The 19340-nt window shown below is 40.6% G+C and overlaps 1 protein-coding gene across 4 annotated transcripts in view; it reads left to right on the forward strand.

Annotated features, from left to right (window-relative positions):
* Positions 1 to 1787: 1787 nt before the first annotated feature.
* NUP58 (nucleoporin 58) overlaps positions 1788 to 19340 on the forward strand; it is a 48116-nt gene continuing 30563 nt past the window's right edge. For 2 of the 4 annotated variants that reach the window (XM_054528813.1, XM_002824092.5), the window contains exons 1-6: positions 1788 to 2176; positions 8077 to 8219; positions 9508 to 9543; positions 13077 to 13226; positions 13813 to 13950; positions 15562 to 15672. In XM_054528813.1, coding sequence (XP_054384788.1) covers positions 2070 to 2176; positions 8077 to 8219; positions 9508 to 9543; positions 13077 to 13226; positions 13813 to 13950; positions 15562 to 15672 — 685 coding nt within the window. In that variant the 5' untranslated portion in view covers positions 1788 to 2069. The remainder of the gene's footprint in view (positions 2177 to 8076; positions 8220 to 9507; positions 9544 to 13076; positions 13227 to 13812; positions 13951 to 15561; positions 15673 to 19340) is intronic. The other 2 variants (XM_054528814.1, XM_002824093.5) reach the window with 1 other exon arrangement.

Raw genomic sequence — 19340 nt, forward strand, 5'->3', positions numbered from 1 at the left:
ATGACCTCCATGACGTTTAAAATGTTATGTCCGGGCACGCTGGCTCACGCCTGTAATCCCACCACTTTGGGAGGCCGAGGTGGGCAGATCGCTTGAGGCCAGGAGATCGAGACCAGCCTGGCCAACATGGTGAAACCCCATCTCTACTGAAAAATACAGAAATTAACCGGGCGTGGTGGCATGCGCCTGTGATCCCAGTTACTTGGGAGGCTGAGGCAGGAGAATCGCTTGAACTCAGGGGACGGAGGTTGCAGTGAGCCGAGATGGCGCCACTGTATTCCAGCCTGGGCAACAGAGTGAGACTCTGTCTCAAAATAAAGTAAAATATAAATTAAATTTAAAAAACAAAATGTACGTTTCTTTTAAATTATACAAACACAGAGGTGGTGTATTAGTCTGCTTGGCTGATATAACAAAATACCATAGACTGAGGTGGCTATAACAACAGACATTTACTTCTCTCAATTCTGGAGGCTAAGTCCCAGATAAAGATGGGGCAGTCTGGGTTCCAGGTGAAAGCCCCTTCTTGCTCTGTCCTCACATGGCACACAGAGGAGAACAAGCTCTTTGCTGTTTTTTCTCATAAGGGCACTAATCTCGCCATGGGGGACCCACCCAGGTGATCTCATCTAAATTGAATTATCTCCCAAAGGCTCCATCTCCAAATACCAACGTATTGGGGTGGGGTAGGGCTTTAACATATGGATTGGGGGAGGAGGGAAATAGTTCAGTCCACAGCTGGTGGCAATGCCCAAGCTCAACGCAAGATTAAAGTACTGAATTACGGAGAGCTATGAGATGAGGTTAGAAAGACTAATCATACGGAGGTCATCAAGTGCCAAACTAAAGAGCCACTGGGCTTTTTAGATCATAAATCCGGGGGTTGCTTATGGGATGGATTTTGTTAGAGATCACGAGTAGGAAAACCATTTGGGGGAGTAATATAACAATCCCTGAGGGAAAAATAAAAACTAACACTATGATGACAACCCTCGAATGCACCACCACCAGGAAGCCTTTCCTGATGCTTCGCCAGAGAGGTTCTCTTTAAACGCGAATTTTTCTTGAGTTACCCTAGAAATGTAAGTTACACCTTACATTTCGCCTTCTCTCGTACATGTTCTTGTGCGTTTCCTAATCCTTCCACTTTGTAGTTCCTCCAGCATAGGGTGTGTCCGAGCGCCCTTCTGGTGGAGCCACACGCGCTCCGCCCAAGGTCCCGCCCTCCAGCATCAGGATGCGCGGACAGTATTTGTGGACTTGACCGCATCCCAGGAAATCCAGCGGGCCTGGCCACTTCTGGGCGCCAGGACCACAGCCGGCCACCCCACGGATGCCTGGGACGCTCTTCTGGGCCCTCTTCGGGGCTGGGCGTCGAGCTCGCAACAACTGCGTCCAACTAGCTCGCGCGGCCTGGAGCGCAGGGGTGGGGCTCACGTCGTGGGGCGGTTGCATGGATTATTTTCGATTGATTTCCGAACCTTCAGGAAGCAGACACGCTCCCCTTCCTTCTTAGGGATGGGGCGGCAGCCAACGAAAGCCCGAAGCCGCCTCCTTTTTTGTGTGGGGAGCTTGGAGATGCTCAGGAGGGACCTCCCCGATTCTGCGATTCTGAGCATCATTTTTGGCAGGAGGCTAGATAGAAGTAGTAGTTGACATTCATCACCCTAAAGTGCGGATTATGTCAGTACAGATGCTACGATAGAAGAACTAATTTAAACTCTGGGAGCCTACTCCTTTAAGAGATTAGGCTGTGCGCCGATTCCCGCCTAGTCCCAACGTGCCTTGCGCGGCTTGCAGACACCCACCGCCCCCGCCGACTCACGTACCAGGGCTCCTTGCGCGGCGGTTTCACTTCCGGCGGGCTACGTGCGCGCGGCGAGCGTCGGGCGTACTTTTGCGTGGTTGCTCCACCCCCGCAGCCTTGCCTTCGCTGCTGTTGGGGCTGGAAGTTCCCGCCAGGTCAGTGCCGGGCGAGAGAGATGCTGCCCGGCCCGCCTCGGCTTTGAGGCGAGAGTCGTGTCCCAGACCCCTTTCGCCTTGCTGACGGCGTCGAGCCCCGGCCAGACATGTCCACAGGGTTCTCCTTCGGGTCCGGGACTCTGGGCTCCACCACCGTGGCCGCCGGTGGGACCGGCACGGGCGGCGGTTTCTCCTTCGGAACGGGAGCGTCTAGGTAACCGCACTTTCTCGCCTTCCTGGGCCGGATTCATCCCCACCCCCACCCCGGCAAAGCTCCCTTGGTGTTCCCATCCTCTCTTTTCCCGCTGGCTTCCTTCCCAAGTGGGGCTGGAGAGAAGCACTTAATCTAGCCGCCCGGCGTCGTAGGCCTCTCGCCGCGGTACCCGGGCCCAGCGCGGCCTGGTGAAGTGGAGGGCGGGATGGGTTCTTTGCTGTGAGGTTTCCAGAATCCACGTATAGTTCAAGCATTGTTTGGACCTACTGGGGTCTTGACTGTGTGGAAAGGCCTGGGGGTCTACCCCGGAGCTTTAGCGATGTGTCAGTCTTAGGCATAGAATGAACATTGAATGAATGAATGAATGAAATTATAGCATATTGTGGAGTTTTATGATAGATAATTCCGATTTCATTGCAGCATTTGCGGTTTTGGATGTTACGGTGTTTTAATAACTTTGTGGTTTTTAACCAGCTTTTCAAGCTTTTGTGCCACATGGGACCTTATCTGTTTTTGTTAAAAAAAAAAAAAAAACTTTTTTACAGTGTTTATTAGTGGTAATTTTCTGCAGTATGTGCAGATTAGTATATCTGATGCAAGAATGTTGTGTTGTAATAACTCAATTTGTCTTTTACTTAAATTACAAAACGTAGGTAGCATGTACCTCGTTTTTGTGCAACCCATTAGTTCAGGTGGCGACAAAAACATAACTTTCCAGAAAGAAACAAAGTGGTGAGACATTTTAATGAGAGATTTAAGCTTTAGAACTCAATTTTTTTTAAGATAAAGGTGGAGGGGTTCATAAAGTTAAGAGAGTGTGCACACTGTCAACAAGATACTTCCTGAAGCTTAAAAGATACGGCTGTAGATTTAAAAGGCAAATACTTAAGCATGATCTGCAGTTTAAAAAGGGAGGGAGGAGGAACCACGGACTACACAGTCAATTCAGAAATTTGAATTTTCATCCATACCTCCGTTATTCTTACTCTACTCGCTCAACAACAGGTCCTAATAATGTTATTTCTGCCATTTGTTTGTCTTTATTTCCAGTTCCACAACCCTGCTCAGACTATTGTCATTCATGGAACAAATATTTATTGGACAGATTCCCATGTGCAAGGCTCTGTTTTAGGTATTAAGAGTCTTGCTCTCTTGATCCTTACATTCTTATGAAAATAATTCTGATTCTTGTCAGATTTTTAACCAGCTGTCTTTCTTGTTTTAGATGAAAACTACTCCAATCAACTTCTTCAATCTGCTCTGCCACATTGTAGCCAGAGTAATTTTTTTAAAAAATTCCCATTGCTCCCTCTTTAATCATTACCCGCTATCATTAGAATGAAGTTTAAAAAGGAAAAAAAAAACTTACCATAGTCTGCAAGGTCCACTTCTGCTGGAACCTCTGGGGACTCATCTTGAGCCCATCTTTTTATTTTAGCTATACAGACCCACTGTTAAAAACAAACACACAACTACCACCCTAAATAACTGAAATAAAGTTTCAGAGAAAGATACCCTTACTTCATGGGGTGCACTTTGATATTTTCTATTTCTTTTTTTTTTTAATGTTGCTTATGACTTGAATTAATTTTTATATTTCTCTCATAGTCCTGATCTTAGTGTGAGAAAGCCTGTCCTAGCAACATGGCCTTTTCTCTTTTCAAGTGGGCTTTGCCAGCCCCTTCCTTGCAAATATCAAATGGTCTCTTCCCCAGGGAGGCCATTTCTGACCTGTCAGTCTAGGGGAGATTTCCATTCTCCTAGTACTTTTAGAGTGCTGATCACAATTGTAATCAGTTATATTTATTGTTAATTTGTTTGTTGTCAGATCTCAGCACTAGAATAATTAATATTTATGTCTCTCACTGACTAGAAACTGCCTGAAGGCAAGATCTGAGTCTTATTTACCACCTCATTGTCAGTCCCAAGGACAATGCCTGGCATAGAAAAAGGGCTTTAATAACAATTTGAATGACTGATCAAATGAGTTATTAGTAATAAGCTATAAAAAATTACCCAAGTTTTAGAGAGGCTTGGATAAATTAATGAAAGAGGAGACTGTCCGACATAAATTTGTTAGGGTGCTGGTTGGGATGCCTGACAGCCCCTAGTGCCGCCTAGTGATTTGATGTCTTGAGGTTGGTCATTTTAGGGGAGTTCTCACATCTGGTAAAGGAGTATAATATATTACCTGAGTTGATGAGTGAGATGAAGTATTTAAATATTTAGCATCAAGTCTGGCACTTGCTAAGTGCTCAGTAAATGTTAGCTATTATGTTAGCTACAAAGTCTTCATTAGGGCAAGCTGGGCAAGTTAAAATAACATTCCAGATGTGATTGAGTCAAGTTGGCTTTTCTACAGCACATCCTATCAAGTCCTTGGCAGATAACATTGGTTTGAGGCAATAATTGGTCAAGTCTAGGGTAACTTTTGTTTTTTCTTGAATTTAGTAAATTTCACTGCCACCAAAATTTCTCTTTTGCTTTTGTGGTAGAGAAAAATTTCATTTTGATGTGTTTCTTTGGCAGTATTTTCAACTTTCATTATGTAATACTTCATAATGTCTTCAGTTATGTTGTCAAGACATTATGTATATATAAATATATGTGTGTGTATATATATATATATATTTATATATATATATTTTTTGAGACAGAGTGTCGCTCTTGTTACCCAGCCTGGAGTGCAATGGCGCGATCTTGGCTCATTGCAACCTCCACCTTATGGGTTCAAGCGATTCTCCTGCCTCAGCCTCCCGAATAGCTGGGATTACAGGCATGCCACCACACCCGGCTAAATTTTTTTTTTTTTGGTATTTTTAGTAGAGATGGGGTTTCACCATGTTGGCCAGGCTGGTCTCAAACTCCTGACTTCAGGTGATCCATCCACCTCGGCATCCCAAGGTGCTGGGATTACAGGCGTGAGCCACCACACCCAGCCGCCAGTAATGTTTTAGTATCCCCCAAATACTCATTTACCCTACTCCACATTATACACACAACAGTGTCAAAATAACAATACGATCAGGCTACTACCAGCTAAGCTAAATGTTTTGGCATATATGCCCCTTTTATGGTTGTATGTACTACGTATGTTGTCTGGATATAGCCATTACATACTATATTCTTTTGCTTGTAGCGCTCACTTAGGTTTCTGTGTGTGTGATCTCACTTAGTTTTGATTGTAGCAATATGTTGTTAAAAATACCTTTTAAATTAAGACTAAATGTTTAAAGATCTGTGGGGTTTTTTTTTTTTGAGACAGGGCCTCGCTCTGTCTCCCAGGCTGGAATGCAGTGGTGCAATCTCAGCCCGCTACAACCTCCACCTCCTGGGCTAAAGTGATCTTTCCACCTCAGCTTCCTGAGTAGCTGGGATTACGTTCAGGTGTGCATCGGCACGCCTGGCTAATTTTTGTTTCTTGGAAGTTTTTCGTTGTTGTTTTTTCGGTAGAGACAGTTTCACCATGTCGCCCAGGCTGGTTTCAGGCTTCTGGGCTCAAGCTTCTGGGCTCAAGCAGTCTGCCTACCTCAGCCTCCCAAAGTGCTGGGATTACAGGTGTGAGCCACCCAGCCTGGTCAAGATCTGTGTTTTAATTGTTAGTGAGAGCTTACCGCCCTGCTTTGTCTCCTGCCTCGCCTTCATATGCCCAAGGTGCACACAAACACGTTTTAAAAGTCAGTAGTAAACTAAGTACTTCTCCTTTCACCTACTCAGTATGGATGGCACATCTTAAGTTCTACCCCTTAATAAGCTCCTCCACCTCCGTTCCCCTCACGGTGATTACCTCTTTGCCTCAAGCTTCTGCAGTATCTCTTTGCCATCGTTTGGTACTTGATTATAATCTGCCTTATAGTAATTCCAAACTTACTGAAGGTGTGTACATTTCTACTGCTTGAATTATCTACTGCTTGAGTATTTCTTTTCATCCTTATACCCCAATGTTTGCAAAGATCTGAGTGGCTTCTTAAGCTGATTATGAAATTGAAGACACCCGGACCCAAGTAACTTGGAGAACTCTTCTGGCTTGGAGTACAGTTATTTGTGTTGTTTATCCCCCTGGTAAACGGCGTGTTCCTTGACTAGGGGACATCTTTCTGCTCCCTTGCTATTCCTGGCATAACGCCTTGTACATAATATGTTTAGATGAATTTATAAGTATCCCTAATGATAACAGTCGTAACAACATTTATTGAAGTTAATTCATCCTGTGCTCTGAACCCTTATATTTAAAAAAAAATTCTGCTGGCCGGGCGCGGTGGCTCACGCCTGTAATCCTAGCACTTTGGGAGGCCAAGGCAGGTGGATCACGAGGTCAGGAGATTGAGACCATCCTGGCTAACATGGTGAAACCCCGTCTCTACTGAAAATACAAAAAATTAGCTGGGTGTGGTGGCAGGCGCCTATAGTCTGAGCTACTCAGGAGGCTGAGGCAGGAGAATGGTGTGAACCCGGAAGACGGAGCTTGCAGAGTGCCACTGCACTCCAGGCTGTGCGACAGAGTGAGACTCCGTCTCAAAAAAAAAAAAAAAAAAAAAAAAATTCTGCTAAGTGGGTACTGTTAATTCCTATTTTGCAGATGAGGAAATAGAGGCTCAGAAAGGTTAAGTAATGGCACACAAGTACCAGAACATGGGGGGATTGGTACTGGAACCCAGCCACACTACTGCTGCCAGGGCTTTTGAGACTTTAAAAATGACATTGGGTTTTCCCATGGTGATTATTCTTTATGGAAGGGCAGCAAAGGAAATAATAAAGATAAATATGTAGGATAAAGAGAATTCCCCATTACGCTGTATAGTCTCCCTTAACTCTCCTACATAATTTTTGAAGTGTCAACTTGTCAAAATTTGCTTATTTTCACAATTTGTCTTCCCACCTTTTCATGGCAGATCTGAACCTCTGAGTCTCGATAAGAGTAGTTGAAAAGTTGTGAAGTTTGTTCACATTCACTTGTTTTTATCAGCTGTTCTTTTTTTTAAGCTTTCCAACGCGCTCTGAAGAGTTTCTGTTAATGAATATATGATCCTGAGACAGGGTGATTTTGCTTTGCGTTTAACTTTTGCCAGGAATTGTCCCCACTAGTTTTTCTATGCTTTTTTTGGTGGTAAAATACCTAACTCTATGCTCTCCCCAACCCCACATTGCCCCATGAATGTGGTAATATAGCAACGGAAAGCTAGTAAAGATAACTTAAAATAACTTTTCTATGGCCATTTAAAAATATGCTAGGTTTCAAAAATTGGTGAAAGCAGAATAATTGTGATCCCTACTTATGATTACCTTGAGATCTGGAATCCTTATTGCTGTAGACTGCTTTTCTTGAAATCTGCTATTGTATTTTTTTTTTTTTTTTTTTTTTGAGAGGGAGTCTCGCTCTGTCACTCAAACTGGAGTGCAGTGACACTATCTCGGCTCACTGCAACCTGCCTCCTGGCTTCAAGCAATTCTCCTGCCTCAGCCTCCTGAGTAGCTGGAGTTACAGGTGCGTGCCACCACCACACCTGGCTAATTTTTGTATTTTTGGAAGAGACGAGGTTTCACCCTGTTGGTCAGGCTGGTCTCGAACTCATGACCTTGTGATCCAACCGCCTCGGCCTCCCAAAGTGCTGGAATTACAGGCGTGAGCCACCATACCCAGCCTGAAATCTGGTATTGTATTTTTTAAGACTACTTTTACATGTGGATTTATTTTTAAGGAAGAACAGAAACATATTTGAACTTGGTGGGTTAAAGGTAAATTTATTTTTCTTTTTGGGTCCTATGACAATGTATTAGATATATTATGTGAATGAAATTATCTTGAAGAGTTAATTTTTATTTTTCTTAATAAATATTGGCTCTAGTAGACTTCCTTTTGTGCATGTGATTTTTGTTTTGTTTTTGTTTCTTTAAATAAGCAACCCTTCTGTGGGGCTCAATTTTGGAAATCTTGGAAGTACGTCAGCTCCAGCAACTACATCTGCTCCTTCAAGTGGTTTTGGAACCGGGCTCTTTGGATCTAAACCTGCCACTGGGTTCACTCTAGGAGGAACAAATACAGGTGAGGAGGATCTGATCACATTGTCAGAGAGTAGGCTTGGGATATTCTTTCCTAAATTATATCCTGTATCTCCCTTTACAAGGATCATCACTGGTAGTAGACCTTAAAAAATGGTAAATGCTAAGATGAAAAGAAATGCAAGGAATTGGAATTAAGGGCTAATGATAGGCCCAATCATTGACTGTCATCTACTCTGATGTAAGGAAGGAAAACATACAAACATTAATTTAAATTTTTGGATTATATAATGTAGTGTTTTTCCTTAGTGGAGATTGTTGTTTAAGCCAGCTTTATCAATTTGGAACATTAACATACATGAGATAATCAGCACCGTTACTGTAACATAATTTCTATTTTTTTTCTTTTTTTAGATACACAGTCTTGCTCTGTTGTCTAGGCTGGAGTGCAGTGGCATGATCATGGCTCACTGTAGCCTTGCAACCTCTCAGGTCCGAGTGATCCTCCCACCTCAGCCTCCTGAGTAGATGGGACCACACGTGTGCACCACCATGCCTGGCTAATTTTTTTTTTTTTTTACTTTTTGTAGAGAAGAGGTCTCCTCCTGGTCTTAAATTCCTGAGGTCAAGTGATCCTCCTGCGTTGGCCTCTCAGAGTGCTGGGATTATAGGCCTGAGTTACCATGCCTGGTCTGTAATTTACGTTCCTAAGAGATGTTTTACATTTTTGTATTATTAAAACAGTAAGTGGGAAAAGGGCAATAGGTAAAGGACTTGAAGGTTTCAAAACAATAGAAAGTTTTTGTTTTTAGTACAGCTGGAAAAATAATGTTTCACTGGAGCTGACCATTTAAAAAGTCTGCTTCTTTATTTACCCTTTGTTTTCTATTCTTAGAGCCTCTTGGTCATTCTTACTACTTTTTGCATTGATCTTCCAGCTTTGAGTGCAGCACATTTCACAGCCACATCTAGAAAATGGAAGAACTACAGGAATAAATATGAGCAGATTAGTCAGTGAGCTGCTTGAGACAGCTCAGTGTAGCATTTTGTTTGGAGTTGCTTTTTTTGGTCTTACTTAATTTTGTTATAAGCAATAGTTATTTGCATTTTATAAATTGTATTCCTTAATCAAATTATGTATGGCTTGTAATATGAAAACCAGTGCTATGGGAAAAATGCGTGATTAGTGGCAGATACTATGATATGTATTGTTCTAATTAGAAGTATTGTCACTCCGTGAGGGTGATTTTAAGTCTTTCCCTTATGACAGGTAAACCAAAAGAATGTCATCTTCATTGATGATTAAATTTTATTTCTCTTTTTGTCCCCAGGAATAGCAACAACTATAACTACAGGATTAACTCTGGGTAAGAATTTTTGAGGAAAGATCCCAGCTCTGTGGTCTTCTAATAATTTTAATAAATTGAGTGATGTTTCTACTCTTTTCTAATATTTCACAGAGCTGGGGTATAGAAAAAAGTGTATATCACAGATGGTGACTTATCGGAGAACCTTTCAGTATTTGAGTAGTGAAAAAAAGGAATGACTTCGTAGAGTACTTTTATAATTCAGAAAAGTATTTTAAATGCAGAAATTGTTTTTAATGTGGAAGTTTATTTCATATTACTTTTTTAGTCATTTGACTCCAGTTAGTGGAAAAAACACCAAACTTTAAGCCAGAAATTTTGGAATTAAGCCTCTAAAATACTTGTGAGGCCTTAGGTAATGTTTGGGGGCTTTTAGTTATCTATAAAATTGAGGGTATTGAACTAATATCCAAACACATAATACCTTTTGTAGTGTTAACGCTAAAGGGAATGTGAATAACTAGGGTTTCAGCCAGCTTTCAATCTGGATGGCAGTAAACAACGTGAAAGGAAAGGAAAAGGAAATGAAAGAACATTCAGAAGCTCTTAAATTGAGTTTTAAGTTAAGGATTGGCAGACTTTCTTCATTTGGATGCTACACCTGTTATTAACAGAAAACAACACATCTGTTTATCAGCAAAGTTTTGGACTGGATTAGCTACAAAGACAAGGAAGTGAATCTTCTTGTTTTCTTTTTTGCTTTTTTTTCTCCCCCATCAGACAGGTTCTTTCTCTTTTGCCCAGGCTGGAGTGCAGTGGCACCATCACAGCTCACTGCAACCTCAAACTCTTGGGCTCAAGCGATCTTCTCTGGGGTTCCCAAGTAGCTAGGACTACAGGCACATACCACAACCCTTGGCTAATTTTTTTTTTTTTTTTTTTTTAAGAGACGGAATTTCGTTCTTGTTGCCCAGGCTGGAGTGCAATGGTGCAATCTTGGCTCACCACAACCTCCGCCTCCTGGGTTCAAGTGATTCTCCTGCCTCAGCCTCCTGAGTAGCTGGGATTACAGGCATGTGCCACCACGCCTGGCTAATTTTGTATTTTTAGTAGAGATGGGGTTTCTCCATGTTGGTTAGGCTGGTCTCGAACTCCCAACCTCAGGTGATCCACCCGCCTTGGCCTCCCGAAGTGCTGGGATTACAGGCGTGAGCCACTGTGCCCGGCCTTTTTTTTTTTTTCTGGGTAGAGACAAGGTCTCACTATGTTGCCTAGGCTGGTCATGGACTCCTAGTCCCAAGCCACGTGCCCTCTTTGGCCTCCCAAAGTGCTGGGATTACAGGCTTGAGCCACACCAAGCCTGAGTCTTGTTTTCTGAGGTTGTAACCCCATACGTGATTTCAAAGCACTGCACTCTGGCAGGAACTTCTAGTTGTGATCAGGAAAATCCAGAAGCATAGTTTCTGGCTTCTTTTTTCTCAGTGGTTTCAGGTTAAGTCATGCAGGTCATTCATACATTTCTTTATTTAATATAGTTTGAGCAGTTACTACCTAACCATGCAGCCTTGTGTATACATAATGCCTTGAACATTGAATATTATCTTGTGGCACTGGTAGTGAGGATGGTCCTTGATGATGACATTGGGAACTGCTAAGAGTTGGAGCAAGACAGTCAGTCTGTTGTGAGGTGAAAGGGATAGGCAGGTATATTAACATGTTCTTGTATAATCTGATAAATGTCCTAAAAGATGTAGGAGAGGCACCATGGAAGGCAGAGGAAGAAAACAGTATGGTTTACTTTATGGGCAGGAAGCATTTCAGACAGAGGAGTGGCAAGTGCAAAGGCCCAGTCATAAAAGCGTTCTGGGAAATATGAAATATTTTGGTTTTGGAGCTTAGAAATCAGAGGTGGAAATGGTGGGCAGAGTTGAGATTTGAGGAGCAGGTTGGGACCAGATAGGAAAGGGAGGTATATGTCATGCCTTTAGACTCTATTTTAAAGACAATCTAGAGCTAATAGGAACCTTAAATTGGGCAGAATCACCAGGATATTTGTGGGGGTTTTTTGTTTGTGTTTTATTTTTGTTTTTGTTTTTTATGAGATGGAGTTTTGGTCTTGTTGCCCAGGCTGGAGTGCAATGGCATGATCTCGGCTCACCACAACCTCTGCCTCCCAGATTCAAACAATTCTCCTGTCTCAGCCTCCTGAGTAGCTGGGATTACAGGCATGCGCCACCACACCCAGCTAATTTTGTATTTTTAGTAGAAACAGGGTTTCACCATGTTGGCCAGGCTGGTCTCGAACTCCTGACCTAAGGTGATCTGCCCACCTCGGCCTCCCAAAGTGCTGGGATTACAGACATGAGCCACCGCACCTGGCTTTTTTTTTTTTTTTTTTTTTAAGGTAACCGAGATAATTTTAAGAGTAGATTAGAGGTTAGAAGAGACTGATACCAGAGAAATAAATGCTATTGTAGTAGTTCTTAAGAGAGATATGGCCTAAGCTAAGGTTTTTAAGGATGCTTGTAGTACAGGATATTTCTGAAGTAGGATCGACAGGATTTGTAACTAATGGAATACAGGAGAAGGAAAGGATGTCAGGGATGACTCGTTTCTGGCTTGAGCAATTGAACTGAGCAAGGTTGGAGATTTAGCAAAAAATGTTTGTGGTGAGATATGTAGGAGGCCAAAGGGACATCAAGATAGAACTAGACAATGACGACTTAGGTGAATGTCAGTTTAGACTTAATCACCTGTAGGTGAAATGATGAAAGTGGGTGAGTCATTGGGGAAGTAAGGAGGTAGGAATGGAACCCTAGGAAGTGTCAGTTAAGACATGAACAGGGGAAGGAGAGCTACAGAAAAAAAGGACTGAAAAGGAATAGGGAGACAGCTGGGGGCTGACAGAGACACAAGGGCCAGAAGAAAAGAATAGAGAATGGTTATTGATAGAGTATTAGAGAGGAGGGACCATTTTTCTGCTGAGAGGGAAAGGAGGCGGATAAATGCTGCATTAGAGGTAAATCCAGGAGTAGAATTAAAATTGATATGTTACATTGATTGGATTTTCTTTTCTGGTTTTTTTTTTTTTTTATTGAGACAGAGTCTCACTCTTGTCTCCCAGGCTGGAGTGCAGTGGCGCGATTTCAGCTCACTGCAACCTCCTCCTCCCAGGTTCAAGTGACTCTCATACCTCAGCCTCCCGAGTAGCTGGGGTTACAAGTGTGCACTGCCACAGTCAACTAATTTTTGTATTTTAGCTAGAGGCAGGGTTTCACCATGTTGGCCAGGCTGGTCTCGAACTCCTGACCTCAAGTGATCTGCCCATCTTGGCCTCCCAAAGTTTTGGGATCACAGGCGTGAGCCACTGTACCTGGCCATTCTTTTGTTTTTCTTAAAGAGCCATCTTTTTTGTGTTCACCATGGTTCAGTCTCAACTTTTACATATTTTCTCTCACAGATACACCCTTCTTCTATTGGCAAAAGGTAGTATCATGAACTTTTAGGGATCCTTATTGAAACCAGTATAATAGAACACTTACAGGTAAAGTAGGATTTTGTTTGTTTGTTTATTTATTTATTTATTTAAATAGGAACGCCAGCCACTACATCTGCAGCTACGACAGGCTTCAGTTTAGGATTCAATAAACCTGCAGCATCTGCCACACCATTTGCTCTACCTATTACCTCTACCTCAGCTAGCGGTCTGACTCTTTCGTCTGCTCTGACATCAACTCCAGCAGGTGAGGCAGAATGAAAAACCGTTGCATTTAATGGTTAAATTTCAATTTTATCTGGTTAGAGAACATAGATAGTCACCTTACTACAGAAATTATTGATTTATAAAGAAGAAAATTCAGCTTTGAGCATTGAAACAGGAGAGGCTGTCTTGGGAGATAGTCCCTATTTAGAGAGCAAAGCAGGGGAGAGGGCTAGAGAGGTAAAATGTAAAGCTGTTAATATTGACTTTGTTTTCAAGGAGCCATTTAGTGACAGGGAAAGACAAAGATTTGGCATAAACCTTGCCTGGCTTATGATTGATTTAATATGAAGGTGAAGTTGGTGGCCTGGGTTGAAGACAATATTGCTATCTAGAGTCAGTTACCTGGTGCCATTCTAATACTCCTCAAAGCCCTTATTTCTGTCACAGATTTTTGCTTTAAAGCTGCTATTTCTCTTTATTCTTAAGTATGTAATTTTTAGCAAGTAGTTCTTCCAAAGAGCCAATTTTATCATGAATGTCAGTTTTTAAAAGCATCGTATTTGTATTTTTCTATGGTGCTGTTAAATAAGTTGCCTTTTGAAAGCTTACTATCTCTTTTTTTATAGCATCCACAGGATTTACTCTAAATAATTTGGGTGGGACAACAGCCACAACTACAACTGCATCAACAGGCCTCTCTTTAGGGGGAGCCTTAGCTGGTTTGGGAGGTTCACTTTTCCAGAGTACAAACACAGGAACATCAGGTAATTGATGGTATTTATTCTCCAGAATAGTAAATATTTATATTTAAATGTACGTATTTTTATTTTAGTACTTTGAGCAGGTCACTTTTTCTCTTTAATCTGCATATTTTCCTTTAAATATGAAAACTAAATTATAAAATGATGGTTTTCATACATAATTGGATGTATTAGCTGTATTTTATTTATTTATTTATTTATTTTGAGATGGAGTCTTGCTCTGTCACCCAGGCTGAACTGCAGTGGCGTGATCTTGGTTCACTGTAACCTCCACCTCCAGGGTTCAAGAGAGATTCTCCTGCCTCAGCCTCCTGAGTAGCTGGGATTACAGGTGTGTGCCAGCACACCTGGCTAATTTTTGTATTTTTAGTAGAGATGCGGGGTTCACCATGTTGGCCAAGCTGGTCTCAAACTCCTGACCTCAAGTGATCCAGCTGCCTCGGCCTCCCAAAGTGCTGAGATTACAGGTGTAAACCACCACACCCGGCCTATTAGCCATATTTTAGGAATACGTTTTCCTCTTTCTCAATATTGACTAACCAGATAAGGAAACAAAGAAGAGCCTGTTTAAGGAGTCAGTAAACTGATCTAGAGATAACATTTCTTCTAAAAAGAACAAAAATTGTATCAGCTCAGGAATGCATGGTCTTATAGAAGTATAGATTTATTAGGCTGGGCACGGTGGCTCACACCTGTAATCCCAGCACTTTGGGAGGCCGAGGCAGGTGGATCATCTGAGGTCAGGAGTTCGAGACCAGCCTGACCAACATGGTGAAACCCCATCTCCACGAAAAATACAAAATTAGCTAGGCATGGTGATGCATGCCTGTTATCCAAGCTGTTTGGGAGGCTGAGGCAGGAGAATCACTTGAACCTGGGAGGCGGAGGTTGCAGTGAGCCGAGATCATGCCGTTGTACTCCAGCCTGGGCAACAAGAGCGAAACTCCATCTCAAAAACAATAATAACAATAAAAAAGAAATACAGATTTATCAACACAAGATTCTTGAAATTTTGCTACTTGACTCACAAGTATACATTAATGACTTATGATTAACCATAGTCTGGTCCTTTTTATTCCTTTTGTCAGTGAGGGAAGATTTAAATAAACAAATGAATTCTAATACTTTTTTTTAAGTTTTGTGAAAAGAACTTGGGAGTATGAAATTATATTCAATCCATGTTATATTCAAATCTTATAAATTCACACTAGATTATCTTAAAAGTGTGTAGTTCCAAAGTGTGTTTGGAAGACAAGATGTATTCACCTGAAAATACACCAACTGAAACTGCTTTTGTAGAGAGGGTTTAAAAGCCCTCTGTAACAAAACCCCTTTATAACAAATAAAGATTGAGTGCCTACATACTGAATTGATACATGTTCTGGCTCTTGTAATAATGAAAAATCACATCATCCAAACTACATATACCATCGAATTCAAGAAAGGTTATCAGTCTTTGGCCAAAACATCTCCAGGCTTGTTTCTTGTTATTTGCCTAAATCAAATATGAAGAAAATCTAGGATCCAACTTTAAAAGCATTAGAGTCCTTTGATCAGTAAGGGGAAATTGTTGTAGTCTTTCGATGGAATTTTTAAGTTATGTTTTATTTATAGGACTTGGACAGAATGCTTTAGGGTTGACTTTGGGAACTACAGCAGCTACTTCAACTGCAGGCAATGAAGGCCTTGGTGGTATAGATTTCAGTAGCTCCTCAGATAAAAAGAGTAAGTAATGCTGTTGTAACTTTATGTTTTAACAGTTCTGTTGAGGGAATGTCAAGGTTGCTCGAAATTCCTTTGTGTGGAAGATTAGTAGTTATATATTTAGTACTAACAGTTTTTACTTTTAAATTTGTTTGTATTAATATTTCACAAATTTTGTGTGTGTTGTTCATTTAAGGTTTTATTTTTGTAGATAACAGATTTGTATGTGCGTATGTCTTATGTAGCTACCTTAATGTGTATACGAATATGTATTTTTTAATAGGGATCATGATACATATGCAGTATTGTTTTGTAGTCTGTTTTTATCTAACATCAGAAGCATTTGTCTGTCAGTAATTCTTTTTAAATATTTTAATGCTGCTTAATATCAGTTTTATGGATGGATAAGTTAGTCAACCATTGTTCTCTTGTTAGATGTTTATTTCCAGATGTTTTACTCTGGGAAGTAAAAACCTGGGCATCTTTATCTAAAAAGGCAACATAATATAGTAGTTTAAGAGTGTCTGCTCTGGAGTGGAATTGCCCGGGTTCAGATCCTGGCTCAACTGCTTATAAGCTCTCTGACCTTATTGAAGTTACTTATATTATGTGTTTTAGTTTTTCCTTATCTGTTAAATGGTTTGAGGATTACTATTTGTAAAACCTTAGCAGAGCCAGACACGTAGGTGTCTCCTTTTATTATCAATGCTTGTTTATATTTTTGGTTATTTTTTAGGGAAAATACCTGGAAATTGGATCATTGGCTTAAAGAGAGGGATATTTTGGAGACTCTTAGTGTATAGATTGTGAAGTCGCTTTCCCAGAAAGATTTTACCAGTTTACCCCCTAACCAGTATGAAAATACCTTTCTTGCTGTGCCCTTGCCACATTGAATCTTGGTTTTAAAAATTTGCTAATCCAAATTCATTTTGAAAATGTTTTTATTGTTTTTTGTGTTACTTTGTTTTGCACCATCTCTTCTGCTTCTGATGAAAGCATGTTTCACTAGAATATATACCATATATACTAGGGTATATACGTACATATTGAACTTCTCTGAAGAAAGATAAATGGATGAAGCTGTGAAATAGTATCTGTGTATCTATATGACTTTTTTTAAAAAAACTGGACACAGGTTTTTTTATAAGGAGATACTATTCTAGGGTGAATTAGTATTTTAAAGTTGGTAAAACCTTTTTAAACTTTTACAAAGTTTAGATTTCTCTTTCAGTGAAAATTGACTAATTTCTAAACAAAGTTTGTTTTTACTTAGTTTTCTCTGTAGCAACTCCATAATTAGGAAAGCAGCCTTAGCAGCTTATTTGTTTACTCAAATGGAATAGCTTGGTACCACTTTTATTACTTTTATTTTAAGCATGAGAGTACTTCTCTATTATAATTGTTTTTAGGCTTGAAGAGCAGGCTAAGGCAGAAGAGTAAGATAAATAAATGTAAGAAATTAATCTCCCCTCCTCTGCCCTTCCCCACATCTTCCTGCTTTCATAGTGTACCTAAGATAGAGTTGAGCAAGGAGAATGTATAGAATAAATGCAATAAATGTCTTAGATAATGACATTAAATTTTATAAATATTTATGTACACACAAACGTATATAAAAAACTTGGGTGTGTTTCTACTATGGATCTCTGATTACTACATCACAGTTCCCTTTTATCTATTGCTTATATCAAGGGATTCTTTTTTTTTAATCCAAATGATTTCTGTTTTTCTAGTAGCTGTTATCAGTTAGCTTGGGCCCTGCAGTACCAGTGTGGGATTTAACCAGATGGAGAGTAGCAATAAACAGCATTCAGTGAAGAGGGGACAGCGTCAAGTGAGACTAGAGATGAGAAGGACCTTGACCCTTTTGGAGAAATGATAGAAGGCCAGATTAGCCATAGAGCAGAAAGATGAGGTTCCAGAAGTCATGGAGTCCTTATTTGCCATGTTGAGTTTTGTCATTATGTTAATACCTCAGGCAATTTGGGTCTATTAAAGGGATTTGATGAGATTTGTATTTTAAGATTAAGAGCATTCTGACAGCCAGATGGAAAATAGCATTCAGGAAGACAAGAATAGACATGGAGAACTGTTAGGAAGCTTTTGTAGTGCTCCACATGTATTACTGAGGCAAAGCTAGGTAGATTAATTGGGGGTCCATGGTAATCAGGGATCCATGGTAGAAAGAGGCTCAAATTTTTTTTATATACATGTTTGTGTGTATGTAAGTATTTACAAAATATAATAATATGTCATATCAAAGAAATAATATGCTAGTCAATTTAAAAGTTGGTGAATTATTTGGAAAAACATAAAATTAAATCCTTATTTTTATTTCCATGTCTCATAAAATCTAGGACATCTATAGAAGATAGGTGGCAATTTTAGAGATACTAAATATGACAGAAAAAAACTTAATAAATTACAGTTGGATGAAAGAGGTAAAAAAGTAAAACCCTATGTGCAGAGGTAAAAGGTAAATGAGGAAAGTAAAATGCTTGATTTTTTTTTTTTTTTTTTTTTTTTTTGGGTACAGTGTCTTGCTCTGTCATGCAAGCTGGAATGCAGTGGTGTGATCTCACCTCACTGCACCCTCCACCTCCCTGGCTCAAGTGATTCTTCTACCTTAGCCTCCTAAGTAGCTGGGACCACAAGTACGCAGCACCATGCCTAGCTAATTTTTAAAAAAATTTTGGCCAGGCGCGGTGGCTCACGCCTGTAATCCCAGCACTTTGGGAGGCCAGGGCAGGTGGATCATGAGGTCCGGAGATCAAGACCAGCCTGGCCAAGATGGTAAAACCCCGTCTCTACTGAAAATACAAAAACTAGGCGGGCACAGAGGCAGGCACCTGTAATCCCAGCTAGTCGGGAAGCTGAGGCAGGAGAATCGCTTGAACCTGGGTAGCAGTAGCAGAGGTTGCAGTGAGCTGAGATCACGCCACTGCACTCCAGCCTGGGCACTAGAATGAGACTCCGTCTCAGAAATTTAAAAAAAATTGGTAGGCACAGGGTTTTGCCCTCTTGCCCAGGCTGGTCTCCAATTCCTGGGTTCAAGCAGTCTGCCCAAAATGCTTGATTTTTAGGTGCTTATTTTTTCACATTTTAACATCTCTGAAATTGAAATACATCTTACAAGAGTCTAATATTAGAAATACATATGAAATTATGTAAATGAGACAAATAATATACTTAATGTTGAAATAGCTCTTAGAAATATATAAGAAAAATACCGCAAGAAAAGTGCAAATCACAAGTAAGCAGTTCACGAAAGGAGAAATATACTTGTCTCATGAGCATTTGAAGAAAATGGTTGTCTTCACCAAATATAAACTAAGAATTATTATGAAGTGGCATTTTTCACCTACGTAACTGGCAAGGTTTTTATAAAATATGTCCGTTGTTGTGAGGGTGTGATAAGGTATTCATGGCAGATGGGAAGATAAATTGTGATAATTGTTTTAAGGGATTGTCAGATTGGAGAAGTTCAGGTAATCTGACATAGTATTCTGTACTGATAGGGCCTTAAAAAGTGTCAGGTAAAGTTATCAGGAGTTGAACTGGTAGGCAACAACATAAATTTTCCATACAGGATATTTTTCACGGAAGATGGTTGAGAAAGGAAGATTCTTGCCCTTGAAAGTAGATGTACATCTGCCATATATCTGCTTATGTGTACAGATGTCTTCATA

Source organism: Pongo abelii, chromosome 14 (assembly GCF_028885655.2).
Source record: "Pongo abelii isolate AG06213 chromosome 14, NHGRI_mPonAbe1-v2.0_pri, whole genome shotgun sequence".
Taxonomy (NCBI): Eukaryota; Metazoa; Chordata; class Mammalia; order Primates; family Hominidae; genus Pongo; species Pongo abelii.